This window comes from Nannospalax galili, unplaced genomic scaffold (genome assembly GCF_000622305.1).
Source record: "Nannospalax galili isolate Female #2095 unplaced genomic scaffold, S.galili_v1.0 scaffold3122, whole genome shotgun sequence".
NCBI lineage: Eukaryota > Metazoa > Chordata > Mammalia > Rodentia > Spalacidae > Nannospalax > Nannospalax galili.
The window spans coordinates 76,341-89,207 of NW_008347513.1; the positions used below are offsets into that span (position 1 = coordinate 76,341).

Genomic DNA, 12,867 nt, shown 5'->3' on the forward strand with positions numbered 1-12,867 from the left:
GCAGAAGACCTGGGTTAGAATACCAGCACCCACATGGCAGCCAACAACTGTCCATAACTCCAGTCCCAGGGGATCCAAGAGCCTCTTCTGTCCTCCGTGGTCATTGCAGGATACAGGTGCACTTACTTACATGCAGGCAATACACGCATACACATAAAATAAAAATAATAATTTTTTTTTAAATTGCTTGAAGTTCATTATACAACCAAAGCAGAGAACTTTTATAGAGTATGAGGGTTTTCAAGCTGTGTGGGAAGTGGTTTGATCATTCAGGGGCTCACACATGCACATACATACATACACACACACATTAAACACATAAATAAATCTCTAAAACAAAAACAAAGATTCTGCTAGAACAACACACCACACCATAGATACAAGTACTTCATAAAAACACTGGAAAGCACGCAGAAGCACACCCTTGGCAATAGTGTCTCCTATTTCGCAGTATCTGACTACTGGGTTTTTTTGTTTTACTTTTTGTGTTTAAATGTTTTGCCTGCATGTACACAAGCACACTATATGCATGCAATGCCTGTGGAGGCCAGAAGAGGGCACTGGAGCCTCTGAAACTGGACTTAGATTGCGGCAGCTATGTGGGTGCTGGAAGCAAACAGGCCCTCTGCCAGAGCACTCAGCACTGAGCCATCTCTCCAGTCCTGGCTACTGAGGTTTTAAAATAGCATCTTACTTGATTTTTCATTGCCCTGTTTGCTAATGCTATTATCTTTTCATATTAGTCTTTCTTGGCGAATTGCCTAATCATGATTTGTCTATTGATCTTAGTATTAATATGTTGATACAACAATGCTTTTATGGATTAAAAGAATTAAGCTGTTATCACACACCTTATACACACTTTTCAGTGCTTCGTTTGCCTTTTGACTTTGTTTGGGGAACTTTAAAGCTCTTTATTAGTTTTTCATTTCAGAAGTAAAATACATAGGTGTGCACCACCTTCCCCTTTTCATCCATTTTTAAGTCTCTGGGGCAACCAGTGTTAACAGAAAACATATTTATGTTTTCAGGAATGTGTCAAAGCTGCACTCTGTATATTCAAAGCATCTTCACTTAAAATACTTTACATGATCCTTAGAAAAGCTTTGCACAACTGCAAAGATGTTCACACTATTTTCTAATGTTTTTAGGGTTCCCACTACATTTTCATCTGATATCTATATACTAGTATTTGACAGAACACAGAATCTTAGTCCTTTTCCCATTAAAGGGTTGACTAGTTGTCTATGCATTAGTACTCAATACTGTGGCTCTCCTTTGCCTCAATAACATGCAGTAAAACTTTTGTCATAAAATAAGTTCTTATATATTAGATCTCTTGCTGAACTTTCTATTCTACATTCTAGTCCATTCATTTGTCAGTCAATACTAGTCTATTCATTCTAAATTTTTAACAATTAGAATACTAATATTTACAATAAGAATATCCTATTCTCATCACAATAATATTTGACAAAATATTACTAAATCTCAATGTGTCCTTTACATGATCATCCCTTCTCTTTGTGGTAACATCCTCAATTCACTTTTTTCAGGCAGGGAAGGGTTTAAAGACAGGGTCTCCCTGTAGTCCCAGCTGGCCTGGAACTCAGTATATAGCCCAGGCTGGCCTGTCTCACAGAGGCCTGCCTCTGCCTCCCAAGTGCTGGGATTAAAGGTGTGCACCACCTCTCTTGGCTATGTTTTCCATTTCTAATGCTATTAAATCATATTTTCATTAAAAAGATCTATGAAAATCCTGGTTTCTACTGTACTGAGTTCCAATTTGCTCACATCTCCTGCACCATACCTCTGTGTGCTAATGCCTTCCCATAACGACTTTAGGTTTTGCTAATTTGTTTTGGCCAATGAAAGAAAATAGTAAAAATAACAGAAGCAGAGATTTTTTTAATTATTTGCTGATCTGGAACCTCACAGTTACCACCATGTGAACAGAGCTGAACTGACTACTAACGCTGACCCAGGCTCCCTTATCTGCTGCCCTAACCAAAATACCAGGAAACCTCAAGTACTGAGTAATGGTCCCCAAAGGTTGGCAGCCAAAACCTGGTAATCTGTCAGATGGTAAAAGGGACTTTGTAGAAGTGGTTGAGCTGTGGGTCTTGAAATGAGATTTTCTCAGAATATCAGATGGGCCTGATGTAATCACAGGTGTTCTTACAGGAAGGAGGTTTTGTTCAGAGGAACAGTGATGTGAAGACATGGATATCGGCTGAGGTAACACGATCATAAGCCAAGAAACAGCCACAGCCTCGACAGGTAGGAGAGACAGCAACTGATTCTCTCCCAGAGCCTCTGAAAGGAGCCAGCCTCACTGACCCAAAGTCCTGTTACTACCCTCTTCACCTCCACACTGACTGAATAAATTTGGGGGCTTGTTTTGCTTGTGACAAGATTTTGCTATATAGCCCAGGCTGGCCTCACTCAAGATCCAGCATCAATTTGTATTTAAGGCATTTATTATAATAATGTGTTACAGCACCAATTAGAAGTTGACACAGATTTTAGTATCAGCCATTGAGTGTTGCTATAAAAAATACTTTAAAAGCAAGGTGTGGCCCATGCCTGTAGTTCCAGTATTTGGGAGGTAGAGGCAGGAAGATCAGAAGTTCAAAGAGAGACTTGGCTACATAGTGAGCTTAAGGTTTGCCAGTGCTACATGAGACCCTGTCTCAAAAAATAAAACCAACCAACCAAAAAGAAATATGGATGTTAATGATTCTATCAGTGAGAACTCAGAGATAAGGTTCATAGTAGAAAGAGCCTATATCATCTTGGGAAATACCCACACTGTCAAAAAACAGATGGTTGTGTGTGTCCTAGGAAGTCTCAGAAGGAGATGGAGTTACTGTAAACTAGGGGAAAGAGAACCCTTTTGACAAGAAACCTAGATTTCATCCTGTAGTTACACAAAGGGAGTTGTACATGATCAGCTTTTATATCAAACTGAGATTCCCAAGCAAATGTGTGGTTTCTTCTGCTGCCTTTGGCAAACTGTTAGGAGAATTGCTGTCAAGAAAGCACAGAACCCAAGCCGGGCGTGGTGGCACACATCTTTAATCCGAGAGACAGTGGAAGGAGGATCTCTGTGAGTTCAAGGCCAGCCTGTTCTACATAGTGAGTTCCAGTCAGCTGAGGCTATAGAAGACCATGTCTCAAAAAAAAAAAAAAGCACACAACCAAAGTTTGATTCCTAACATTCACATCAAGCAGCTCACAACCCATGTAACTCCAGCTCCAGAGGGATCTGACACCTCTGGTCTCCTCAAGCACCTGCAGTCATGTGCACACACACACACGTCCACACACACACAACTAAATCTTAAAAAGAAAATGTGCTCTGGAGAGAAAGCTGGCCACCTTTTGCTAACTGTCTCAGAATGTCAATGTAGTGGTTAATTTTATGTGGCAATTTGACACTCAAGGGATGTCCAGATAACTAGAACATTATTTTGAGGTGTGTCCATAAGAAGGTTTCTGGAAGATATTGGCAGCTGACTCACATTTACCCTCATTCATGTGGACAAACATCATCCAACCATTGAAAGTCTAGGTAGAAAGTCAGAAAAGAGCAAATGTGACAAAGTCAGCCTCGGGCATCCATTTTCTCTTGCCCTTAAGACACAGGGATTTGGGTTTTCAGGCCTCTGTACTCAAACCAACACCCTACTGGCACCCCCTGGTCCCCAGCGCTGCACACTTGAATTAGACCACCAGCTTTCCTGGCTCTCCAGCTTGCAGAGAGCAGATCACAATCTCCAAAAATCACATGAGCCAATTCCTATAATGAATCTATTTTATATATCTAATCTACTTTATATATACATATATTTTATTGGCTCTATTCTTCTGGAGAATTCCACACTAAGATTTTAGTACCAAAACTGTTTCCAGAGAAACAGAATTGTGAGGCTGGCTTTTTTTTTTTTTTTTTTTTTTTTTTTTTTCTGGATCTGGCTCTTAGATCTGGAGACACTGACTTGCTGTCTTGTGGCATTGCTAGTCTATAGCACAACTGCCTTGGAAACTCGCAACCAGTTACAGACACAAGAAGCCAAGCAACTTTTCAAAGCCAGTCATGCTTTCTGAAGCTTAGAAAACTAAACGACAGTAGTTGTTTGCTCCTAATGTCACTGGATAAAGTAACAAAAGAAGGCTAAACTTAAGGATTTGAATTCACAGCTCAAGCACTGCATAACCCAAGGGCAGCTAATCTTCATTAGCAGTAGGACTGAAATTGCTGAAACTCAAACATGTGAGCAGCTAGATTAGATGGCAGGCTAGCACCCAAGCACACAAGGGTATACTGTTAAAGTCAGGGTACTGACTCAAAGAATGGTCACGTTCGGATGGGGACATGTAAGAAAGCCTGACAGGGCTGGGGACACCGAGTTCCTAAATTCTGATGTTTTGCTAATGGAAGCGACCACCTCCACCCCCACAGGTGACCTCCGTGCCAGCTACCACGTTTATATCACAGTATTAATTCTGTGTTGACTATGAATCTCTCTGAAGCCCAGGCTGGCCTGGAACTCAAGTGCTAAGATAACAGGGTGGTGCCACCATTCCCACTGAATTAGATTGCAGAGATCTTGACTGTTCGTCCATCCCACACTATGTCACATGGGTGTACTACATTGATGACATTATGATTGCAGGCCCACTTATTGGTAAGACATTTGCATACTAGAATGGAAAATAAATTCAACTAGCGGTTCCATGGTATAGGACAAGTCAAAATACCTCTTCCAAGGTAAAGGATGGTGTTGAATCGAGGCCTTCTTACACCTGATAAAGAAGCACAAAGCTAGGGACTGTAACAGCTCAGTCAGTAGTATTTGCCCAGCATGCATAGAGTTCCATCCACAGGTTGTGGTGACACATACCTGTAGCCTCAGTACTCTAGCGGTGGAGGCAAGAGGATACATAATGAGTTCAAGGCCAGCCTGGACTACATGATGGTTTCAAAAAAATTCTTAAGGCACAAATTTGTAGGGGCCTGTTGGGATGGTGGCAATGTGTTTCCTCATTTGGGCATGTCCGCTCCCTGATTCCCAGGCCCTGTGACTCAAGGCTGAATTACAACTCCAGATTTGTGGAAATAAGCAGTCACAGAGAGGGCGCTTCTAAAGCCTTCTGAAATTTCTGAAGAGAGAATAAGCATGACTTAGCTAAAACAGAAGCTTTTAAAAATGAGATTATCCAGAAAGTCAACCGAGTAAGTCTAAGTACCATAATCTGTGAGATATGACTGTGGGTTCGGAGATTGTGAGAACGTCACTATCAGAAAGACACAGACTCAATGAGAAAATAGAATGAGTGTGTTACCATTCCCTGCAATGTTACAAGCAGAAAACAGATTGGTAAAACTACCATGGTATCAATTTACGCTAGGATTCAGGGAATAAAGAGTTGTTGATGGTGAATTCTGAGTCAAACATTTATAAGGATGGTATTTCATAAAATTACAAAATGACTTTGTAGGGCACATACCATGGGGTCCATAATCATCAGGTCACTGTGACATCTTCCTAGCCTCTACTTGGGCAGGAATCCAAGACTTACAATCACAGTTGTGACCCACTGAAGCAAACTCCTTATACTGAGCATGGAATTTTCTTTTTTCAAAATATTTTTTGTGTGTGAATGTAATGCCTGTATGAATGTATGTAAGTGTACCTGTGTTGTGCAATGCCCAAAGAGGTTATTAGAGGGTATCAAATCCCCTGGAACTGGAGTTACGGACAGTTGTTAGCCTCCATGTGGGTGCTAGGAATCGAACCTGGGTCCTCTGCAAGAACAGCCAGTATTCTTAACCACTGAGCCATCTCCCTAGCCCCTGACCATGGAATTCTCTGCATCAACACTGCAACCTCCTTGTGGTAACCTCAGCAAGGAACCTCAATAATCAAGCAGACAGTATGACCCATTTTGTGGATAACCACCTTTTTCCAAAGCCACTTCTATTTCTTACAATATATTCTCATTCTAATTCTATAATCTATCTGTATTGGTAAACTGTAAAGTTCACCAAGAATAATTCAGGATTAGAAAGGCTATAATAGAATTTTTTAAATGTCAACGTTTCAAAATAAAAAAAATTTAAAAAAAAGGATAAAATACCAAACATTAAATGGTCAAATTTGTTTGATATCTAAAACCTCAAAAGCTTTAAAACACTGTCCAAAAACAGCCTCTCAAAGTCAGTAGTTCAGCCGGAAAACTCTTCTGGCTTCATAGGAAGCATTCTTCCTCCCCAGCTCTTCCCTTACACTGGTCACATTGCAGCTCCCATGTTTCTTGCTGTGATCTTCCTTGTGGTTTCCCTAACAAAGATCTACCTGGAAGACAAGCTTACTCTTTGCATAACTGCAGGCCTACCTAAATTAGTTGAAGTTTCCTGGCTCTTGTGGTAGATTCAGTCAAATCTGGTGGTGTCACATGTACACTCTTCCTAACATGGAACAATGGCTCTAAATTTCACTTTCATTTACATCAAAACATGTATTCTAGAAATTACATCTTTGTATAAAAAATGAACGGCACAGTACGCCATTGTGTGAGTGAACTCTTTTACCTACCCAATTCCAAATTCATGGGCATTTTTTCAACCTCCGATAATGTGGCAAATGTCTTGTCTGGAGGTCGTTTTTTTCCACTGTACTTTGTGGGGGCGGGGAGCACAGGCAAAGGACAATATAACTTCTGAAGGTGTTACTAAATTCCCCGAAGACCAGCCATTTCATTTTGCTACAGGACTAAATTGTTCCCGTTTCACTGGCGTAAACAGTTAAACACTGAAGATTTCAATAATGGCGTATTCTGATGGGTGAGTTGGCACAATTTGAATCTCTCTTGTAAGGTTGGTCAGCTTACATGTGTAAGATCACTTTCCATGCTGTGTGAACTATCTCTTTTAATGACTTTTTTTTTTTTTTCTGTTTGGATCTTTTGAAAAACAAGAGTCCTTCATATACTCTAACTTCATTATTGTACTTTCTTCTCAGGATGGTTTGGTTTAAAGGTGTATTTTTAAATTATGTGTAGATATGTGTAGGTGTCTGTGTGTGGGAATGTGTGAGTTTAGGAGCCTGAGGGGTACTCCAAAGGGAGCTGGAGTTGCAGGCAGTTGGGAGTCTGAGAAATCAAAGTGCTGGGAACTGAACTTGGGTCTTCAGCAAAACCAAGCATTCTTGACCCCCAAGCCCTCTCTCCTCTGTCCTGAATTTCTGTTTAGCTTAAAATATTAACTTTTCTGTATTAAGTCCCATAGACAATCCACTAAGCTATTCACTGCATTTAAACATAATAGGCTAAGAAAATTCACATCTTTCCATCTGTCCTAGTTTGCTTCTCCATTGCTGTGACAAAACACTCTGACCACTACCAACTTGGGGAGGAAAGGGTTTCTCACATCTCCCAGGTCACAGTTCATCAGGGAGTCCAAGGTAGGAACTCAGGGCAGGAACATCGAGGAGGGAGCTGGAGCACAGGCCATGGAGTAACGCAGCTCACTTTCTCCCCTGGCCCCTGCTCAGCCTGCTTTCTTATGCCACACAGGCCCACCTGCCCAGGGGTGGAACCACCCACGGTGGGCTGTGCCCTTCCACATCACTCAACAGTCAAGAAGGTGCCCCATGGACATGGCCACAGGCCAGTCCAATGAAGGCAATTCTCCAACTGAGGCTCCCTCGACCTGGGTGTGTCATGTTGACACTAAAGCTGTCCAGTGCACCATCGTTAAGTCTATTAAACATTAGCACTTCCTTTTTTCCTCTCAGTGAAGACTTTTCACTAATCCTGTTACCTGCGGATATTCAATTCCATGTTTTCCCTCAATTTTAGGAAACGTGGGGCTGTCTCCAAATCCTGCTTTCACTGCCTCTCCTTGCTTTCTCTTCTCCAATATAGGACAACATATAGCAATTTTAACAAGCTTCACACAGCTCCTGGCAGGTCTCCAGGCTGGTTTCTCAGGTCCAAAGGATCACTAGCAGCTGTGCTGCTTTTACTTGCAGTCCAACCTAGTCCTTTTTTCAAACCAAGCCTCTATATTTTATTCAAAACACACAGTGCTGGCCTACTATCCAGCACAAGTGCTTTATTTTTGTGTGTGCTTGTGTTTTATATGTCCTGCATACAAGTGTACATGTAGAGCCCCGAACATAGGGAGTCTTTCTCTTTCATTCAATATCCAACACAAAAAAAAGAAAAAGAGAAAAAGATGTGTTTGATGCTTCATTTAGAAGAATGCCCAATTTGAATGCAGTTTCTTAGTCAGTTATGCTGCCAAAAGTCCTTTGTTAGAACTCTGCTTAGCAACAGCGGCAGAATATTACCAACCTCTGGAAACTCGATGACAAATTACATCTTTCTCCTTTAAACTGTCAACATACATCCTATCAACAAGTATCCTAATATCAAACCACCCTCGCTTTCTTGGAAAAACATTATCCAGTGTCCTAAAAGTCTTAAAGCAGTGAGGTTGGAGATGGCTCCATGGTTAAGAGCACTGGCTGCTCTTGCAGAGGACACAGGTTCAGTTCCCAGCACCCCTGTGGCACTTCACAATAATCTGTAACTTCAGGAGATCTGATGGCCTCTTCTCACCCCTATAGGCATGGCAGGTATATACATGCAAGGCAAAACACTCATACACATAAAAGTAAATAAAATTCTTTTTTAAAAAATATAGAATCTTTAAAGCAACTGAAAAACCTCTTATATAAAACATATGTGACACTTTAGTAGAGAAACATTTGCCCATATTCAATAACCTTGCATGACACAGCATCTTAACATATAGTATACAGACGGGATGCTGTTATCACACAAAGTGGGAAGGGACTGTGACACAGCATTCCTATGACTTTAAGAATATGCTTGGTGAGTTAAGCTGAACCTTGAGAGTTAAGCTGGAGAGTCTTGTGTCTCGCGAGAAAGTTTATGCAAGCATGCTTGCTGGGAAGATATCTCCTGAATGCCGGGTCCCCCTCTAGCGTCTCCTGGAACACACTGACCTTCTAAGTAGACATGAGTGGAGACCATGTGGCTGGGCTCATCTTATTTTGCTGAGTTCTTATATTCCAGACATACTATTATTATTCCATGTTCTGTAGACTTGTGACTGTGATTCTCACAAGGATGAGAGCAATGCCGAGCTGCTGATGTGATCAGCACTCAGGTGCATGGAAGCCTGGGTGCCTGGTTTATTTTCAGTTCCGTGGTAATCCACTGGCTGCGCCTGGTGGCCACAAATGGGGTATACCAAAGCTGTACAGCAGACGGTTAATGATAAAACTCACATGTATTCTCTTTATAATTGATTAACTACTTGCTGGTTTTCGCCAGGTGTATCCATTAGCTTTCCAACTTTTAACTTTTGCTACTTTTTTCTCTCCGGAAACCTCATCCTTTGGGAGGACAGGAAATGACACCTCTACCTCCAATAAAATAGTAAAGGTCTACGTGTTTTCTTCTAGAAGAAAATGCTCACATACACATAAAATTTTCCACAAAACAAGATTTAAACCAATCAGTGGAGTTCAGCTTAAGCCCCACCCTACAGACAGGTCAGTATACAAAACACTCAAAATCAGCAATGAAGGCATAAACCCATGAGTAAGCTAAGTGAAAACAGACAAGACAGATGAGGTTCACCTGTCCATGAAAATTTGTCTGCAGGAATTTTGACAAGACACAGAAGAGACTTGGGTTTTCAGTTATTTATTTACAAACATCTTGCTAATGTAACTGCTTTTAAAACAGCAAAAATAGGTCATTTACTAATCTTTCAAGTGGTACTACATGGAAAAAACCCCTATAGTCAGTTAAACTATTAAAGCAGTTACTCCCTTAAACGTGTAGGAGATAAAAATATACTTATTCACAGGAACTCCAACATTCTCTACTTCTGACTATAAGAAACACTACAGTGAAAGATAATGTCAGTTTGGAAAATATTTTACAATAAACTTCCAATTTTACATTTAATTACATGACCATAATACAAAGTTGATCACACTGTCTGCACCGCACAGATCAGTTGAAGTGATGGCAAGTTTGGAACTATTGCATGAAGAATATACGCAATCTTCACCAGCTTCCCATGGTGCTATCCTTTGAAATAAAACCCAATACGCTATCAGACTAAGTCAGGATTTGCTAAGTGGCTAAAACAAAAAATTGTCTCTGAAATAGCTATAAAGTTTATACCAATACGTGCCTTTGCAACATATACACACTGTTTTGTAATCTTTCTGTCCTTATCTCAATTTGCAAAGATAGTTCCAAATGATCTTAATCATTGTACTCTAACATTAATAAAGGTGTATCTTCTAAAAATCCACATGCTAGATCTTGAAAATATTTGAAAAGACACTACAAAAAGCAGTTAAATACATCAACCAATGCACGTGAATAAAAGCCTACAACTTAATCAGAGGTTTTCTAGTATCATTTAGTCTTTGCACAAATTGAGATACACAAATACATACGTTCAAAAACTCATCAAAGATACTATACAAATAGACAGTATTTTGCACCCACCCAGTGCAAATAGTTTATTTACTGTTTGGGGGGTTACAACGCTACTGATCACCATGAATAACTTAAGTTATTGGTCTTTAAATGAGGGAGTCAAACAAAGATAAATTACACCAAAATCAATACATTTTTTACATGGATTACCTTGAAAAATATAAGAGGTAAACTTAGTCTTTCAGGAAGAAAATAAACGGCATTGGTTAGTGTTACTTTTCTTCTTTCCAACTTCTCAAGTGCTAATTAAAAAGTACCATGAAGTCAGTTCTTATTAGAGTATGAGGTTCCGTAAGATTGGTTTTAAAGTTTCATATCAAATGAGTTGTAGATCTACTTAATGTATGACTTCTCCTTTCAAAGAAAGAAGGCAGGCTGACAAGGGAGGGAGATGAAATGCCCTGTGAAAAAACAAGACAAACACTTGAAATTTTTCTTCCAAAATCCTGTGGCAGAGTTCAGTATTATGCCTACCATTCTCATCCCCACAAATTACCATAACGATTAAGACACCTGACAGTTCCAAACGCTTTAAATAAGAAACTTTAACTCAGAAGTGAAATGAGAATAAAACATCATTAAAACTATTTTAGAATTCTGAAACAAAAGCTAAGTGGATAGACTAGTTAACCAGACGCTTGAGTTACTAACAGCACTACTACCTTTTCAGTGAGATACTGATGGCTCAGGGCTACGGGTTATGAATGAGTTTCGAAGCTGGTAAATAAGTTTGTGAAGTAAAAAGATAAACACAAGTAGTTTCTTTTCAATTATTTTTTTTTGCTGTGTGTGTGTGTGTGTGTGTATGTGTGTGTGTGTGTATGTGGTGTCAAAGCAGTCACATGAAGCTCAAACTTTGAGAAGTTGGTTCTCTCCTTCCAGGGATTGCACTCAGGTTGTTGAGCTTGACAACAAATACCTTGACTGACCCTCTTGTTAATTCTTTTTGTTTTTAAGATCTATTTTTATTTATATGTATGTAAGTTTCTGTGTAAGAGTCACATGTGTGCAGGTGTCTGCAGAGGCCAGAAGAGTCCCCTGGAGCTGCAAAAGAGATTGTGAGCCACATGATGTGGGAATCGCGAACCAAACTCAGGTGCTCTGAAAGAGAAGTGCTCTTAGCTAATGAGCCATCTCTCCAGCCCCCTAGTGACAGTCAATCTTGGTTGTTAACCTGACCCACCTGGGAAGAGAGAACTCCAACCAAAGACTGCCTCCATCAGATTGGCCTGTGGGCATACCTGTGGAGCATTTTCTTGATTGCTAAATGATGCAGGAAGGCCCAGCCAGCCATAGACAACACCATCCCCTAGGCAGGTGGGCCTGGTCTGCATAAAAAAGGCAGCTAAACATGAGCCAGAGTTTGAGCAGTGAGCTCCGCCCTCTGTGGTTTCTGCTTCATGCTCCTGGCCTTGGGTTCCTGGGGAATGAAATAAACCCTCTCCTCCCCTCCCAAGTTGCTTTTGGTCATGGTGTTAATCACAAAAACAGAAAGCAAATTAGAATACTCCTCTTAATTCCTAAAACAAAATTAGGAAGCATAAAAATCACTTAGTGGGAAATAATCTAAAATTAAGCCATATATTCCCAGAGTGCTGCATCCTATGTACAGCCTGTGTGTACATTTACATATCCATGTATTTTAGTCCACAACAGCAGTGCTTAAGTGCTTTAAGGTCAAAGTTAATCATCATCAAAATCTTAAAACTATAACCAAAAAAACATGCAGAAGGTTGTAAAAATCCAAGAGTAGATACATCCAAAATAAGCCACAAGGCTGCTGTGTTCACCCCAATGCACATGGATGGCGTGTGGATGCTTCACCTGGGAAGAGGGAATTTCTTCTATTGGACTGACCTTGTGGCCATGTCTGTGACGTATTTTCTTGATTGTTGAGTGATGTGGGAGGACCCAGCCCATTGTGGGTGGTGTCATACCTGTGTAGGTGGCCTGGGTAGTATAAGGCAGACCAAGGAGATGGAGAGATGGCCCCACAGTTATAAATACTGGCTGTTCTTGAAGAGGACCTGGGTTCAATTCCCAGTACCCACACAGTGGCTAAAAACCACCCATAACTCCAGTTCCAGGGGATCCACACCCTCTTCTGACCTCTGCGGGCATTACACAACTCGAGTACACTTACACACATGCAGGCAAAACACACACACATAAAAAATATAGAAAGAAAAAGAGAAAGAGAAAAAGAGAGGGGAAGGAGGGAGGGAGGAAGAGAGGGGAGGGAGGGAGGAAGAGGGGGTGAGGGAAGGAAGGAAGGAAGGAAGGAAGGAAGGAAGGAAGGAAGGAAGG

General features: G+C 40.7%; 1 protein-coding gene across 2 annotated transcripts in view; it reads right to left on the reverse strand.

Annotated features, from left to right (window-relative positions):
* Nucleotides 1-9,832: 9,832 nt before the first annotated feature.
* Nucleotides 9,833-12,867, reverse strand: part of Ect2 (epithelial cell transforming 2) — a 65,017-nt gene continuing 61,982 nt past the window's right edge. For both annotated transcript variants that reach the window (XM_008844032.3, XM_008844031.3), the window contains one exon: nt 9,833-10,961. In XM_008844032.3, the coding sequence (XP_008842254.1) occupies nt 10,872-10,961 (90 nt within the window). In that variant the 3' untranslated portion in view covers nt 9,833-10,871. The remainder of the gene's footprint in view (nt 10,962-12,867) is intronic.